The sequence below is a fragment of the Watersipora subatra genome, chromosome 10, assembly GCF_963576615.1.
Source record: "Watersipora subatra chromosome 10, tzWatSuba1.1, whole genome shotgun sequence".
NCBI classification, from domain to species: Eukaryota; Metazoa; Bryozoa; class Gymnolaemata; order Cheilostomatida; family Watersiporidae; genus Watersipora; species Watersipora subatra.
The window spans coordinates 37,340,929-37,358,640 of NC_088717.1; the positions used below are offsets into that span (position 1 = coordinate 37,340,929).

Here is a 17,712-nt window from a genome sequence, read left to right on the forward strand (position 1 = left end):
ATAATAGTTAATAGGTACAATAATTAATAGTTTAATAACAATAATTTATAATAGTTATAGTTGCTAGTATAATAGTTGATAGTATAATAGCTAATAATATAGTTAATAGGTTTATGACTTGGACATTATAAAGCCTGTTGATCCTTGCAGTAGGACTAACTTGACAACCGTAACGCAGGTTCGTATACACCAGCACGCTGTTAGAATTATACGGTACTTGGATCGATCGTTGCAACAAGTCTAACTTGAATCGTGTCATTCACGCTTGGCGTGGACTTTGAACGAGTGACAGCAACTCCTGTTTTTATGTCAATAATAGGCTAGGTTTTCCCATGATTTTTGCTTTGCAAATGCATAAGCGTAGGATCGTGCCACTTGCGTATAGCCCGGTTATGTGAGTCGCACGATGGTCGATAGAAGCGATAATACGAAGTCTAATACCGATTCGAAGTTCTTTATCTAATAAACATTTTAATATACAAACAATGCCGAACGATTAGTTCGCATCGATATCCAAAGGATAAACTTGTCAGTGAATACGTCCTGAAGGGAGTTTGTTTCGGTCTACATCACCCCACCGTTTGCCTCTTTCTCATTGGCTACACGCCATGTGGTAAGCCGAATGCGTTAAACAACTTTGGACTTGTAGAGGAAACGTTTATTGTGTTCTGACATTATCGGTTATGTATTTTTTGTAGCTGAGAAGTACGGTTGTTTTATAGTAGTGCTTGCTCCATATTAAGTATCTATCAGACACGATGGAGGAGAACTTCAAAGGTGACTTTAAAACTTGCTTTGCCAAATGCAACTCCATTACCTTTGTGCTCTATTTATTCCTTATGGATTCGACAGCGATTGCTTTCATGTCAGCTGTTTCACACCGCCAAATAGACTTCATTATTAACTTGGCGCAACAATAAGGGTATATATTTGAGTAGTTTGCTAATTTTTGCCTAAAAGCTTTCTTACGTTTAGAGTATTGGTACGAATTCGAGAATATTCGCATGACACATTTACATGGCGTCGCTTACGAGCTAATTTTGGAATAAGATAGTTAGGAATATGGTTAGTATGTTGCAACGAACGTGCAATTTTATTTGTTTGATTACATTAAGCTAAGTTTCTATTCTGTAACTCTGGTTGACCATTTTACTGGGATTATGAAGTAAGATCTAACGCTTTACAGCCTATGAGCTGTCTGGCTTTGTTGTAGTTAATAAAGACTTTTGAATGTTGAAGGATAGAGCAGAATTTCGAAATAGGTATTCAATCTTTAAATTGTTTGACAGATGCTCTTTCACCAGGCAACGTGAGTGGCTCTCAGTCTGCCATGTTTGGATTCTATGAAGAGCCACCTCTACAAACCAAGGTTGGTTTTTAGGAGCAACCTTCTACTTGCACACCATATGTTGTATCTGGTGGCTTACTGTTTTCATATGATTTGCAAACTTGGTTTATTTTCACCTTTAGATGGAGCTGGATGATATACTTTGTTCCACAAATGACAAGTTCCTGAGTGATTATGGACACCAAGATATTGATGAATCAGATCTGATGGGAATGTTTGATTCCAATGATCTGTTTGACTCTCTTTTTACTGGATCTAGTAACGTTGTGGCTTCAGTGAGTACTCTTATTCTTCAACTCTTGCAGAATTCAATTATTTTTTGCATTATATTATATAGATGTCATTTTTTGTGAATTTGTGTTTTTGATGCAAAATTATGGTTACAGGAAGAGGAAAAGCACTTAGCTGGTAATAATGTATGTACAAATAACAGCCGTCAGAAGCTGGTAGAAATGCAAGGCTGTCGTAAGACCAATGTTCACAATCGATCAGCTCAACCTGTTAGAGAATCACATGAAGCTCTTCGTGCTCAGCTTTCGGCTGTAAGTCATATCTGCGCTCTGAATATTCTCACACATTTGCTGCAACTTTTTGTTGATAGTCTGTTTATAAGACTAATTGTAACTCGTAGAAATGCGGCAGTGGAGTAGTGCAGCGGAGTCCGGCCGAGGATTCTTCAGTCAAGGTTGGACAACTCAGTGTCGATCAACTCAAACAGATTCTCTCCCAAGCCCTCCCTCCACCACCACTTGGGGGTTCTGTGAAACCGTCTCCTGAACCAACTGTTATAGTGCAAACAAGCATTGGACCTACGGCGGGAGTACAACTCCAAAATAACTCAACGATGGCTCATCAATTGGTTACCAAACCAAGTGAGTCAACTTTGTCACAGCATGGTATTTTTGTTTGCTGTCTTTATTTACAGCAGATGCTCCTATAACGTATACCTCCTATAATGTAAATTCCAGATAGCGTAAAATTATGTGAAGTTTTTGCTTCCTACTGCATAAAAACATTCCATATAATGTCAAGTCGGGTGAGTTTTTAAAATTGATATGAATGTTAGTTTATTTCACTACACTTGCGGAAAAAAAAACGCCTTGTATTTAGCGCTATATTTATTGTATACATATAAATATATTATATTTATGTATATATTATTCATCGTAATAGATCGTTAAATGTGTCGACAAGAACGCAAATAGGATAGCTGCGCAATTGTTCATAAATACGAAGGCGATCGATTGGTGCAGGTGTTACAGCGTCGGTATACCAATCTAAATGTCACTAGTCGAAGTATCGTCGAAAATTATCTTTATCCTAACCTTGAATACTGGTTAGTGATAGACGATGAACAGGTAGAACTACTTTTTATAGAAAATATATTTTGTTGTCTTGTTGTAGACGTACAAAATATTTGTTATTAGCTTTACTTTGCAGAATAAACTTTGCTGCTCAAAAAAATAAGCGAATCGTTGTAAATGAATGTCGAAAATGTGCAGTCCCTATTAACTTGTTGTAAACTTACCGTAATCAGGGTCAATAAAACTAGTGAGATTGATCATAAAAAAGAGAAAAGTTGTTGATGCAAACCAATAATTCTGCAGTTACGGTACAGCCCACAAATTAAAAGAGTCAAGTTTACCTTTTTGCATGGCTAAGGAGATGAGTTTGGAAAGATCATGGAACGGATTAGGCAATTTACATGTTCTTATGACGTAAATTCCCTATACCATAAACGTAAATTCCCTATACCATAAACGTAAATTCCCTATAACATAAACGTTCCTGGAACGGACTATTTACGTTATAGGAGCGTCTACTGCACAGGTGTCAAACACATGGCACGCGGGCCACATGTGGTCTGCCACGTCATTTTATGTGGCCCGCGAGAGCTTAATTAATCATTAGCGGCGGGAGTTAACTCCCGTATTTATAACGTTGCTAGGACCCTAACGCGAGTTATCTTGCCTCTAACATTTATCTATTCCTTGTATCGTTATTTTTAAATTACATAGGAATAATTTTGATTAGTCAAAAATAAAATTTTCTGGCTAATCAAGCAAACGTACAAATATGCCTCTATGATTTTTCTGGAAAAAGTTAGAACTGAAACACTACACCCATTTCGACATCTAGCTAAACCAAAAATCATCGCGGTCACTTTGAAATTTGTTGTTCGTAATCAATTCTTTTCAACTCCAGAAGTAAATATGCAGATTCAGAAGGGGTAAAACAGTGAAAGACTGCATTGCTTGAATAAAAATGCCTGTTTTAGGCTGTCAGCCGTAGTCAGACTAAAGTTATCATTCAATCTCGATAGCATCATATTGATTCTTATAGCTGCCCCTGAAGTCTGAAAAGTCAATAACAAAGTTACTGAACATATTTTTATTATTTGAAACATGTTTATGACAGTTTATTTGTGTTATATTGGGATGTAGATTTGCTGTGCTTTGAAGGATAATACTCGCGAGGAAAGATTCGAAATTGGGTTTCGTGATTTTCATGTTCATTACTAACTGTATATGTATAAATAATATACTTTAGGTAATAAAGTCAGAGTTATTTAATATCAAAGACTAGTTAAAGTTATTTTACATTATTCGATTACATTTCGTTACAATTATAAGTTACATCTGGCCCTTTGAGGACAGCCATTACGCTGAAATGGCCCTCGGTGAAAATGAGTTTGACACTCCCTGGTCTACTGTATTAGGTTGTGGCAGTTTTCTCAATATTTCTATGGATTCAGACAGGGTGCTGTCATAAGCTGTGTATTCACTGGTAAAATCAATGCCTCCTGCCAGTCTTTTCAGGCCTAATGCAGATTTCAATCAATGTACAATAACATGTGTGGACAAATTATATTGTAACTAATGATAAAAAAGATCTCTAGAGGCGCTATTATTTCATTTTTCTAAGTTTAGGCAAACAAATGAAAATTATTTTACTATCGTATAAAACTTGAGCTGAACAAAGGCAGCCGTTTCAGTTTTTGCCGTTCGAGGTCGACAAATGACTAACTGCGTATTATTACTACACAGAAAACTTACAGAATCTAATTTTTATAAAGAAAGGATTTGGTTTCAACTAGCTATTTAAAGCTTTCGGTTTACACAAACAGTGTGACACCGCTTGGCAGGTGGTTTACACGAACAGTGTGGCACCGCTTGGCAGGTGGTTTACACGAACAGTTTGGCACTGCTTGGCAGGTGGTTTACACGAACAGTGTGGCACTGCTTGGCAGGTGGTTTACACGAACAGTGTGGCACTGCTTGGCAGGTAGCTCACAATTTCGCCCGATTTGTATTCTTTTTTAGATCCCGCGTTTAATAGTTTTTGTTACTTTGAAGTAAGACTTGAGTCAATTGTATTTTACCTCAAATATTTCAAATTATGGTTCTAAAAATCACTCAGCTCTGACCGGATGTTTGACCTTTGACAGCTTTGACCTTCTTGTTTAACTCTAAAAGTGGCCGAGCAAGCTTGCAAAGATGTCATTCATCCGGCAACTTGTTCTCTGTTTATAAGTATCATTACAAGATGATGAACAGTCTGTTTGTGATCGCCTGTCTAGGTAGACTCACTATGTGTAATCGTGGCTAGGCCTTGTCAATGCTAGGCCTTGTCAATATGGAACTTATAGGATCTTTGTTTAATATTTGACTGATAATTTGTGTTGCAGCCCATTCAACTATCTCTTCAGCCTTGCCAGTCCACGTTCTGGCAGCTCCACCTCCAGACAAGCTTGCCATCAGCAGGATGACCTACCCAGCAGTCGAGCCGGTCATGCTGAAACCTGAGAAACACAAGGCGCACAATGCTATAGAGAAACGCTACCGCCTCAGCATCAATGACAAGATTGTCGAACTCAAGGACATGCTCATAGGGCCTTCCGCAAAGGTAAAGAATGTAGTGCCAAGGCATTAAATGTTTCATTAGTTACGGGGGTAATGAACAACCAAACATGGAAGTTTGAGGGTACGCGAGCCGGTTTTCTGTCTTAACACTCCTTTTATTTAGTTCTGCTCATACAACGTATGAACTGTAATTCTCTGTCATTCCTTGCGATATCTGCGGATTTAATGTGTAGTCTGTAATTGCAGCTGAACAAGTCAGCTGTATTGAAGAAGGCGACAGACCATATAATTCAACTACGTAGTACAAACACTCGACTTACAGAGGAGAATGGAATTTTGAGGACGGCGCTGGAGAGACTCGGAGTCAACCCTGATGAGATTATTGCTACAAATCGTTGCTCAGCACCAGAGAGTTGTAAGTTTATATCCTTTTGCTGTCAATTCCCTAATATTTTTGTTGAGCGTCTTGTGGGCTGGATGTGACCCCCACCAGACGCTATGATATGGATATGATTTATCTTATTATTTAGTTCGGTTGGAATCCTCACATTGTTGCATTTTCTGTTGCAGGCGCCTCTCCTCTGACACCACCCCAGAGTGACACAGACAACTCATTCAGCCCTTCCTCCCACTCGGGCAGCAGTGAAGACGGAGGGAGCCCCCACCCCACTCACCCATCTAGCACTAGCGGCATGGTTGACAGCTCACGCGTTCTGATGTGTATGTTTATGTTTGCTGTCCTCCTCGTCAACCCCTTCAGGTTTGTTTTTTTTTTTAAAACCTTGTGACGCTGGAACGGAATAATTTCTTTCACTTATACTGTTGTCACTCTGATAGTTTCTGGAACCTTCTTAAGATGTTCTGTTTTGATCTCCTGTAGCTCTCTTATGGGCTCTGCTAATTCAGAGCTGATGGCATCTGTGGATGCAGCAAAACAGCCTGGACGAAGTCTACAAGGGGTAGAAGAGAGCCTGCCCTCGGTTGTCGAGTGGATGGCAGCTGGGGCTGAGTCTATCTTCTCAATTGTAAGTGTCTCCGTTTTTTTTTATTATGCGTTATAGCGTAGATATATTTTCAGTGTCAACTCACAACGATCTTGTGCTTTAATATGTGCGCCGCCCGTAGTTTTACCTTTAGAAAAATGTTGAAACAACTGTTGTTATACACACGGAATGAGGGATGTTATCTATACCTGTTGTTTACAGATATACTTTTGTCTACAAAAATTATTTTATTAAAATAGTATTCATATTAGAGCTACATTCCTGTAATTCGCTCATGCATTCACAACATGAGAAATAATTCATTATTCATAGTCTGAAATTGTGTGTTGTTGAGAAGCAATTGGCAAGAATAATTTTGATGAAGTTTGTGAAGACTGATTTTTGTAGTCATATTAGACTAAAACTTGAATCGCTATCATGTTTAATCCAGATCATTGAAACCGGTTCCAGATGAAAGTTGTGTATGGTCTCCCTTCTCATGGTTAAGCTCAGGCTATACTGCCTGCTACACAGACTAGTTCACTGTATTCAGCACGGACGTGATTAACTCATTCATAGACTAGTGAAAGAATTTTGATACATTTTTATTTTAAGTTTTCTTGTTAATTCTTATAAACGCTCAGGCAATTTAAGCCTCATTATTTGAATTATTACGGTGATAAAGGAATTTTAGGTGAAAATATTTTGTTTCGCTTTTGCTACAAGGTGCACTTTCATAGTGTCAACCCATCTTTATGTATTAGATAAATCTGTACTATGTCTCACTCCTTGTACTTCAGGTGTTGCTATGGTTACTGAATGCTGCCATAATAGCCCTTATCCTCGCAAGAATTCTCATATTTGGTGAACCCGTAACCCCATCGACGGGAAAGGAATCTGAGCAATACTGGAGACACATGCTACAGGCGGATGCTGATATCGATGCAGGTTTGCATATGAAGGAATTCTAATAGCTTTGTATTATTTTCCCATTCTCATGAGAACTCACCAATTTGGCGCTAGCTACAATGCCTGTGATATGTTACAAAACAAAGTACGACCTCTTTTCACTGCGGATACTATAATTTCCTGATTTTGCGCAGGTAACTATGACTTGGCTTTCACAAATTTGGATGAGTGTCTACAGGCCCTCGGGCGGCCACCACCTAGAACCAAGATGCAGCTCTGGACCAGCGTATTCTGGCAGTCTGTGAGACAGCTGTTGCACAGGCTTTATATCGCACGGCTCTTTGCCAGGCAGGCCTCCAAGATCTGTCCCGACGTGGCCAAGTGCTCACGGGATGCGTCGACTGTCTATTGCAAGCAGCTCGAACTTGCCCTCACAGGAAAGGTATGCACGACTGATTCTTCTTTTGAAAGATGAACACGCGCTTGAGTTGACACAAGTTTTCATCTACAGAGATTTGCCTGACCGTGTGATCTTGGTCATGTCACTTGGGGTGTTGGGTTAACACCGCTTGTAGTCTCTTCTGTACGTCGGCTGTGTTTATCGTGCAGGTGCGAATGACGGAGCTAGAAACGATTAACCTGGCTCTGTGTGCCATAAATCTGGGGGAGGCGAGTTACCCAGTGATAGACAAAGGATTTCTCATGAAGGTTTACTTATTGGTCTCCATCACCATTAGACAGCACATGTCTTCCCATCTCAAGCTCGTCGCGGTACGTCTTGACTGCTCTTTGCTGCTCTCTGATATCTCAGGAGTCAGGTCTCTGTTGGTTTTTTATGTAAAGAACTAAATTCTTTGTAGTTATTCGGTGTAGTTGAGCATTATTTCCATATGGCTGGTCACTTTTTAACATTTTATTTCAAATAGCATATGCTATATTTGTATTTCAAATCCTCTGCTGGAGTATCAAAATTTGAAATAAATGAACGGATTAGCTGTTAGACTTTGAATGCTTTGACATGTGACTGGTGGTTGCACTAATTCACTGATATGCAGGCATACATGGTTGGAAAAAGTGTGAAAATTGGGGAGAGACACGATTCGGCTGGCAAGTTGAGTTGGTTACGTACCAGGGATGGGCAAAGGTACTTGCTGAGCTGCGCTACGCTTTCACCTAGTGACAAGGAGAGCTTGTTCTCTGTGCCCAGAGCTCCGTGTGACCCAATTGCCTGCATAACGAGAGCCTACGAAGAGCAGCTGCTGGCTGCTGCCCTCTACAGCCATCTGTCATGTCAAAAGGATTTTCTGAACATGTAAGCTTGTTACATATTTTATTTCCTTATTACTTTTCTTGTAACATTATATATAGTATATTGCTGTTGAAGTGTTACATTATATATAGTATATTTCTGCTGAGGTTCTTTAGTAGTTCTGCCAGATAGTACGAATGATTTAGTTGTTCGTCAGACAGTGTAATCTGTCACATATTTCTACTGAACTGGGAAGAGACAGCCAAATTCCCCCTATACAAGCCATGCGCTATAAAAGCCATGCGCTATAAAAGCCATGCGCTATAAAAGCCATGCGCTATAAAAGCCATGCGCTATAAAAGCCATGCACTATATATATTTATAGTCTAGTTTGTGTTTTTATGTGAAATGTAAAAGTAGTCATAATCAATCATCATGGAAAAGATGCTGAACCTCGTATATCGCTAAATTTACTGCTTTTAGCAAGAGCAATCTGGCCTCGTTGGAATTGTCTCCTCAGTCACACTGCTCTGTCTCCGGCGACCGGACAAGGTGGTGGGCAGCCATGGTACTTCGTGCCAGAGACTGGGCCTGCGGCAATACATCTGATACTGATAAATACTCAACGCTGCTAGCCTCAGCTCCCATGGACATACGTGGAGATACGCTCACCAAAGCTATGCTGCATGCTTACAAGGTGATTGTCAGATTACATTAACGCAATTGCATATTCAGGGTTGGTCAAAGCAATGAAATATTGTCTCTTGGTTTACTTGCATGTCTTGAATGCTACCTCCAAATGTCTAAAACAGCATACAAATTATCGATCGTGTCTAGCTCATTTAGGATGGCTTTGTTTCTTTACACAGGCGCGCTCTGGCTACTTGACTTCCAAGAACTGCACTCACGCGACAAAGAAACTGATAGAGACAGCAAGCAACTACTTGGCACAAAGTCTAGTTGCCATCGAAGAAGCAGATGCACTGACCAAGGTGAGCATTGTGTATTTATATAAGCCTTGTGCGGTGAAAGAAGACAACTTCTTAGCCTTGTCAGGGAGTTGTCTTTAGCTGATTTTAAAGATGGTTTCTCTCTAAATCATGGATTGCTCCTGTAACGGACTGAGTGGACTCCTCGTCATGTGTGAGATGGTTGGATTGCCAAGAATGAGTTGAACCTGTATTGACAAAACTGTGGTACAGACTCTGCTGTGGTGCATTGTAGTTGCATTGCATTTCCTTCGCTATGCAGTGTTCCTGCAATGCAACCATAGACGAGTTGTCATCTCGTCTGCCGGATCAGCTGTTGCCGGGGAGGACTCTCTAGGTCTATGGTTGGTTTTAGTTACTACCTCCATTGCATTATTAAACATTTTCATTTGTATCATTCATTCAACTGATGTTACTTCCGATTACAATGACCACCACATAGCTCTGTGACCCTTTGTGTACATAGTCTATGCCCTTCCTGGTCATTTGTGCGGGTTTTATTATAAACCCTACGGCTCTTGTTGTGTTAGGGAAATCAACACTCATGTGTGACATCTTGGTTTTAGTGCATGCATGTAGCTATCATACAAAAGTTTATCTCTTTTAATTTGTCTCCATGAATTTTGCATATTGCTCACAAGTGTTTATTGCAACTTGACAGGCCACAGTATTTTAGCTATGACTGTTGTATCTCTATGACTCTCTTCATAGACGGCTCTATGGCTTTCATCCCGATCTGTTTCATGGTTCTAAGTTGTAGCTCTATCTCTATATGTTGGCTTGCGTAGTTCTCCTGTGTTCATGCCTCAATATACTGTGGTACCATGAGATACGGACTTAATTCCTTTCACACCTAAACAGCAGGTTTAAAACAGTTTTAATAACTACAATCAAGGCCCGTTTAAAATAGAGGAAATAGATTTAGATAGTTTTTGAACCCTTTTAAAACGCTCCTAACCCACCCCATAATGACTGTTGTATGACCTTTAAAGGACAGTAGATTTGATTGCGAAACATACTTACAACCAAACGTTTACACTAAAAATAATAAGTTATTCGTACAAACAAAAATTATTACTGTATTCTTAACTTCAAAACAGACGAATACACTAGCAAAGATGTTTGCATTTACCTGCTCACTAGGATATTACGAAAATGCTGCTAAAAAATATCGTTAAATAATCGTTACTATTGTCATTAAAATGTTGTTGATAGTCTCTCTATAGGCTTCTTCTTAGGAGTAATGATGCAACATGAAAGGTTTTCTAAATGTTCGATCGATCACGATGCAATAGACGATTGATGATAACAAATGCAAACCAGTTGCGAGAGATACATGTTGACAACTTAGCGAACAAATTCTGACATAAAACAATCGTGTCGTTCCACTAACTGTCAGTCAAACCAAGCTTGTGCTTCTAAATTCAGCTTGGATTTCAAACAAGCATTCAGGTTGATTTTAGGTTCGGGTTCCAACAAATTTGTATGTTGAGCAGTTCTTATCTCCAGATCCCAGTGTACATGTAGATGAAAATTGCTGGGTCTCCCTCCTACCATCGTTTATATAAACCTCACCAAATTTTGATCGGTAGACGCTTACTCGGTAATTGATGTTTTTACTTGTTCTGCAGGGTTTCCAGCTGCTCATTTGTGATTGGCTACTCATGACACGCACAGAATTGTGGGAAGAAGAGATGACAAGTGGTTTTATTTCCCCTCAATCGGCTGCTGGCTTCAAGCATGACCTCAATGTTCTTCAGCGACTATCTAACTATATGGCGGGTACAAAGGAAATGCTCTACCTGCACACAGCTACACTGAGAATGATGCTTGGGGCAAACCCATGCAAAACTCATCTGCTGTTAAAACAGAGCAGCTCCGCAGCAACTGCTAACTCTAAAAATAGCAAGGTTGGTTTTCTGGCTTGCCCGGTCAGTGTGTTAGTTTTAGCTGTCCTGTGTGTTATTCAAGGCCTTTGGTCTTTCATTCTATATTTTAACACTGCTTCCAAGTTGGTTTTGGTTGTATTGGTATTGGTACAAGTAAGCGTTCTCATTACATGGTTGTTTTCGTTAAGAGTAGACAACTCTTGTATCAATAATCCCATTATATTTATGTCTTACGATTAGCATGTCTCTTTGGTTAAACACGAAAGTTAAGTGAAACGCAATCTTATATATCTCCCTTAATATTCCAAGACATCTTCATCAGTGTAATACAAGCGTTTAGCTGTTAGTTCAGCTGCGAGTTGTTTATTTTTGTACTCATGTATAACAACAACCTGTCAATTCTTGTTTGTAGACGATGACTCAGGCATTAGCTTATAAAATGTCTGCAAAATATATACCAGCCAGTCAGCATGGTCGGCCTGACAGCAGACAGTACCTGCTCAACAAAGCGGCCAACACATACGAGCTGTGTGGTAATGCACAGGCCGCACTGAGCTGCCGACAGCTAGTTAATAAGTCGACTCTTGGTGCATTGCATTCATAGCTCAGGTTTATCTGTAGATACTTATTTTTCCTTCAATATGAGTTTCTGAATTAGAAAATTGTATTTATTATGTATATTATGGCCTTTTGTATAGTTTGTTGATAATACACTATGATCTCACTCTAAACGCTGCAGTCTTATAATTACTCCTAAATAAAAATGCACAAGCCATGGTTTGTTGTTGGGAGTTGTCTTCTTTAATGTTGGATAATAGTGATAACAGTGTACATGTATCTTATACTGACATTATTTTGCGTACTGTTAGATTAGAGATATCAGCCTTAAGCATTTCTGTCATGCTGTTTAGTTTTAAACCAGTAAGGTGTGTACCATCATTTTCATAGTAGCACCAATATAAGCAACTAGGATGTATGGCTTGCTTACTTTTCCAGTTTTCTTCGGCTTCCATGAATACATTCATAAAGTTACCAAGCAAGTAGAATAATATGGCAATCAATAGGAGTTGGTAGAACCTGTGGTGACATTAAGATATTGCCTGTATCAATGAACAATATTTTGTTACTCCCTGAAGTCTAATGAGCACAACAATAGTACAATAAACATGCAATATGAAGTAGTTTTTGGTACACAGTGTAACATTCGTTGCTACTTGAGGATTAACTAGTTCAGAGATTAGTAGTTGACCCTTAAATATACTGTCTATGTTAAATGTCCACCTGGTTACGGTGAACCAGTTTCTTTCCTCTCTCAGTTCTGAACTGGGGTGGAGGGTCAGGAGCACAGCCATTTAGCTTGTGGTTTGGAGATGGCTGTGCATCAGAGATTGTGGGGCTGTCTCTTGCTCTTTTCACTTTCGTTTCATTACCGACAGTTGACACAAAATTAGAATGAGATGAGGTTGGAGAGTTGAACACATCATCCACAGAAAGAAACTGGGCTCTAGTCTTTCTCTAAAATATTCAAAATTATTGTTAAATTATGTATTATATTATTTCTAATATTCATGCTTTCCATTGCATACCTAGCTGGCATTGGTAATCATAGTAATTGTGATTTTTAATCAGGTTCTAATCTAACTTTTGGCAAAATAAAAATGCTTTTATTGTGACACTGGTGGTTTTTTCAGGTGTAGGTACTAGTACAAATGGCAACTTATGGAGATCAGTTGATGTATTAATCAAATCTGACATACACACTATAAAACATTTCATATTTGTTGGTTAGCTTATAGAGATAAATTTTTGTTGGACCACTCTAAATGTTGTCTGGTGCACTTAAATGGTCAAAGTAGGGTTGAGTTTTCGTGAGACCAGAGCCATTACTTTAGTGTTGTTAAATTGCGCAGCTCAATGGTTGCCGGATTTGTCTTACGTATAAAAATTTTTCTATGTTATTCGTTTGTTCATTCTTTGTCTACAGAGTTGTCATTCCTTGGAATGTGAAGAAGAGCAAAGAGAGTACTATAATACCATATCTGTTGGCTTGTCGTAGGATTTATCTTGGTTTGGTACGGTTTTGTCATTACTCAAGGCTCCAGAACCAGTGCTTCCTCGCTTGTTGTTGAGAAAGAGTGACAAGTGAGATTGCAGTGAAGTTTTGAAGGACATCTTAAACATAGTAAAAACTAGATTTATTACATCAAAGAGTTGCCTACTCTTTAACAATGATTTATTGCTAGTCTATATTTTATTTATGGTATGAATTGGTCTATTGCTTTTTATTAAATTATTTAAATGTTTTAAGCATTCTCCAAAAAGTTTTTCTTAGTAGCTTACCTCTCCCAACGATTTCATAGAAGTTATTTTAGCTGTACAGAGAAGCTCAAATATGACAATAACAATGCCGGCACCCATTCCACCAGCCAGCAAGTGAAAAATACCCTCTATCTTGTCTAGAGTCAGTCTGCTCGTCAATCCCTGCAAACCAAAGTTCTTTAAAATATATTAGATAGATCAAAGAGTCAGTAGGTGAACAGATGAATAGATCTGACTGATTCAGACCACCCTACTAATGGTAACTAATAAGAGAGCATGATAAATAAATTATGTAAAGTTTAAAACTATGAATAAAAACAACTTCGAAGTTTAATATGGTAACCTTATTCATGTTGATAAGCACAATATCCTTAGCACCAAAATTCAGTGCCAACACCTAAATGTAGTAAAATCAGAACACGACAGAAATGAAAACCATAGTTTTGAAAAAGGGTTTTATCTGCTTGAAGTAGTGCATTGCTTGTCGCTAACACACTACAATATAATCTAACTCAAATCTCAACTGCGATGCATCAATTTAATGTGGGGTCTAAATAGACAGAAAGAATAGTATAGAATAGACATAGGAAAATCTAACCACAGTCGCGCTTTCCTCCTCGCACACTTCTCCAACCTGCTGCCACCATTTCTTTTCCATCTCTGCCAGCCTTCCTTGTTCTCTCAGCTGCAGAATTGCTATGTTTATCTTATTTCTGAAACAAAATTGGTAGTTGTTTTCCCTTGAGAGTTGTCCCTTAGTGTCCACATACTCAGTAACGAATTTATGCCAAACAGTATGTACATACACTGTTATTTTTCATTATCTCTCATCAACCAAGCCATATATTATACACTGTACATACATTACAGAATGTGTACAGAATTCATAAGCTCATACTGTATCTATTCTTTTACTTTTCAGATTTGCTTTTGTCAGGGTATCTGGGTAGAGCCAAATAGAACAATTTACATATTGGTTGGGTTACAAAAATTATTGTATTTAAATACTATTCCTAAAATAGACTGCTACACTTAAGTTTTTGTTAATTTTTATAAATGCTCAAGTAATTTAAATCTAATTAATTATTAATTATTAAAGTGATAGTAGAATCTTCAGGAAAACTATTTTGTATTGTTGGTGCTAAACGTTGCCCTACCGCATTGTCTATCTAACTTTAGCATCTTAGATAAATCTGTATACGCTATCAGGATATTTTCTTGAAATCGCTCCATGAGTATCGTAAGCGTTAGCCTCAAGCACTCAAACCGGAGTGAACTATAAAAACATTTCATATTCATAGAGGTATTTTCTCATCTTAAAAACGGGTTTCATATCTATTGAGATATCTTCCCATCCTACAGAATGCTAAAAGATGTGATCCATAGAAGTATTTTCTCATTCAATAGAGGAAATACTTCTATCGATCACATCTTATGAGATCTGGAAAACATGTGTTTCATATTCATAAATATATCTCCTCATCTTACATAGTTCTAATAAGCCTGTGTTCCAAAGAGGTGTCTCTTCATCCAACAGAATACTAAAATGCATCTGTTCCACAAAGATATATTTTCATTCTGTGTAAAGAGATGATCATCACTTACTTCAAGTGCGACTCAATGGGCATTCCTATACCATAGCCTTGTGAATTGAGGTTGGCTCCTACCTTCATTGTATTGCCTGTAAATACATAGCTAATCCTTGATTGTATTGCCTGTAAATACATAGCTAATCCTTCAATGTATTGCCTGTAAATACATAGCTAATCCTTCATTGTATTGCCTGTAAATACATAACTAATCTTTCATTGTATTGCCTGTAAATACATTACTATTCCTTCATTGTAATGTCTGTAAATAATAGCTAATCCTTCATTGTATTGCCTGTAAATACATAGCTAATCCTTGATTGTATTGCCTGTAAATACATAGCTAATCCTTCATTGTATTGCCTGTATATACACTGCTACTTCTTTATTGTATTGCTTGTAAATATATCGCTAATATATGCACTGGATCGCATCGCCTTCACTTAAAATGCAGAATGTTCTAGAATGACTTGACTACTTGCAAGGCAAGGCTTCTCACATGGCTGTCGATTGCTGATGTACTCATTAGTCGTAGATTCGATAAGATAGGCATATTGGCCATTGGAGTCGCGCACCCTTTGCACACCAGCATCATTGGATGAAGTTGCCATTTCTGGATACTTTGACATAAAGTTCCACATCTTTGCATATGTTGGATATTTTGAATTCTGTAAACAAAAGGAACTGTTGACTAAAAGCGTAACAGTCAATAACTCCAATGATACTGGTATTATTGCCTACAACAACTACAAGTATCATTATGCATGAATTTCAGCCAGTAGCAATTTACAGAATGACGATGAACATGTTTGTTATAAAGCGTATAGAGTACACGTTGGATATTATTCTGCCATTGTAATGTGCTGTCTTGTTGTATGTAATAGGTCATAACAGGGTGAGGTTGACTTGGTTATGGGATCACAGCTTTTCTGTATTCCAGAGAAGCTGTGATCCCGTAGCTTGAGATCACAGCTTCTTTGGTGGGGAAAACTAGCTTCTCTGTATTCCAGAGAAGCTAGTTTTTACCTTCATATAACATAGTAGATTCATGGCACTTTAGCAACTTGATGTCAACATAAAATGGAATTGGAAAAGTTTTGTTTGGGAATTCTAAAACTATGAACTAGTCTAATTATTGGGGATAATGTGTTATCTCATTTGCTTTAACTCTGTTGGCATATCATTCTATGTGTCATTTCTTTTGCACCACGTTGCAAAAATTCTTGCATGCATAGTTTACAGATTAATTGTTTGCTCCAACTATATTATCATTCCAAGTAGGATTATGAAACACTGGGAATAGAGTAAAGAAAAATGATAGTTTTTTGGATAGCCATTTTGTTTTTTTTGGTATTTATCATTAACATGTTGAATAATAATCCAACAGCATTTCTTAAAATAGAAATGTGTGTAAAATAATATACCTGCATGCATTAATGAAGACGAAAATAAATTGAATGAGTTTTTGAAGTGAGAAAGAGAAAAGAGAGAGAGAAAGAGAGGAAGAGAGAGAGCGAGAAAGAGGAAGAGAGAGAGAGGAAGAGAGAGAGGGGGGAAGCGAGAGAGAGAGAGAGAGAGAGAGAAAAAAAGAGAGACAAGGAGTAAAAAGGGGAGACAGGAAGAAAAAGAGGGAGACCTGGAGAAAAAGAGGGCGACGGGGAGAGAGAAAAGGAGAGAGAGGGAGAGAGAGAAAGGGAGTGAGAGGGAGAGAGAGAAAGGGAGTGAGAGAAAGGGAGAGAGAGAAAGAGAGAGAGAGGAAAAGAGAGAAGAGAGAGAAAGGGAGAGAGAGAAAGGGAGAGAGAGAGAAAGAGAGAGAGAGAGGAAAAGAGAGAAGAGAGAAAAAAGATAGGGAGGGAAAGAGAGAGAGAGAGAAAGATAGGGAGGGAAAGAGAGAGAGAAAGATAGGGAGGGAAAGAGAGAGAGAGAAAGATAGGGAGGGAAAGAGAGAGAGAGAGAGAGAGAGAGAGAGAGAGAGAGAGAAAGATAGGGAGGGAAAGAGAGAGAGAGAAAGATAGGGAGGGAAAGAGAGAGAGAGAAAGATAGGGAGAGAGAGAGAGAGAGAGAGAGAGAGAGAAAGAAAGATAGGGAGGGAAAGAGAGAGAGAGAAAGATAGGGAGGGAAAGAGAGAGAGAGAGAGAAAGATAGGGAGGGAAAGAGAGAGAGAGAAAGATAGGGAGGAAAAGAGAGAAAGATAGGGAGAGAGAGAGAGAGAGAGAGAGAGAGAGAGAGAGAGAGAGAAAGAGAGAGAGAGAGAGTAACTGGAACTACTGTGACAGGCCGCTGAGTTCTAGAATGCTCCACATTGTTCAGTTGCGTTGCGGTCAATGAAGAACAGTATGAAAGGCACTAATAAGTACTTTCATGAGCTAAAGGTGCCCAAAGTTTCTCTAAGTTATCAATGTCATGGATTCTACTAGCACACAATTTCTAGACATAGATGTCATGCATTCTGTGGGCACCATATACTCAGTTAATAAAATGTCTATGTTTCTTAGATTCATGGATTAACTAAACCTTGATAGTGTAGACCCATACTGCGCATGCATGCATGCCCCTTTTAGCCCATGGTTCTTA

At 38.5% G+C, this 17,712-nt stretch overlaps 2 protein-coding genes across 2 annotated transcripts in view; one reads left to right on the top strand and one right to left on the bottom strand.

Moving 5' to 3' along the window:
- Positions 1-635: 635 nt before the first annotated feature.
- LOC137405899 (sterol regulatory element-binding protein 1-like) lies at positions 636-12,052 on the top strand. The gene is made up of 17 exons (XM_068092348.1): positions 636-777; positions 1,290-1,369; positions 1,471-1,623; positions 1,735-1,890; positions 1,980-2,220; positions 5,037-5,254; positions 5,458-5,626; positions 5,782-5,971; positions 6,092-6,236; positions 6,995-7,142; positions 7,298-7,545; positions 7,713-7,874; positions 8,159-8,415; positions 8,836-9,049; positions 9,222-9,344; positions 10,973-11,251; positions 11,643-12,052. Exons 1-17 carry the CDS (start codon positions 759-761, stop codon positions 11,832-11,834), a joined length of 2,994 nt encoding a protein of 997 aa, XP_067948449.1. The 5' UTR covers positions 636-758; the 3' UTR covers positions 11,835-12,052.
- Positions 12,053-12,499: 447 nt separating this feature from the next.
- The window catches only part of LOC137407024 (glutamate receptor 2-like), a 52,812-nt gene continuing 47,599 nt past the window's right edge, over positions 12,500-17,712 (bottom strand). The window contains exons 14-19 of the mRNA XM_068093628.1: positions 15,638-15,806; positions 15,155-15,230; positions 14,148-14,262; positions 13,571-13,711; positions 13,265-13,402; positions 12,500-12,745 (exon numbers count right to left, since the gene is read on the bottom strand). Coding sequence (XP_067949729.1) covers positions 12,500-12,745; positions 13,265-13,402; positions 13,571-13,711; positions 14,148-14,262; positions 15,155-15,230; positions 15,638-15,806 — 885 coding nt within the window. The remainder of the gene's footprint in view (positions 12,746-13,264; positions 13,403-13,570; positions 13,712-14,147; positions 14,263-15,154; positions 15,231-15,637; positions 15,807-17,712) is intronic.

What these genes read in the sequence shown, in the direction of transcription:
- LOC137405899 (XM_068092348.1), top strand. An exon ending in CAAAAGGATTTTCTGAACAT is followed by an intron (nt 8,416 to 8,835) that starts GTAAGCTTGTTA and finishes TACTGCTTTTAG; the next exon opens with CAAGAGCAATCTGGCCTCGT. An exon ending in CTAACTCTAAAAATAGCAAG is followed by an intron (nt 11,252 to 11,642) that starts GTTGGTTTTCTG and finishes TCTTGTTTGTAG; the next exon opens with ACGATGACTCAGGCATTAGC.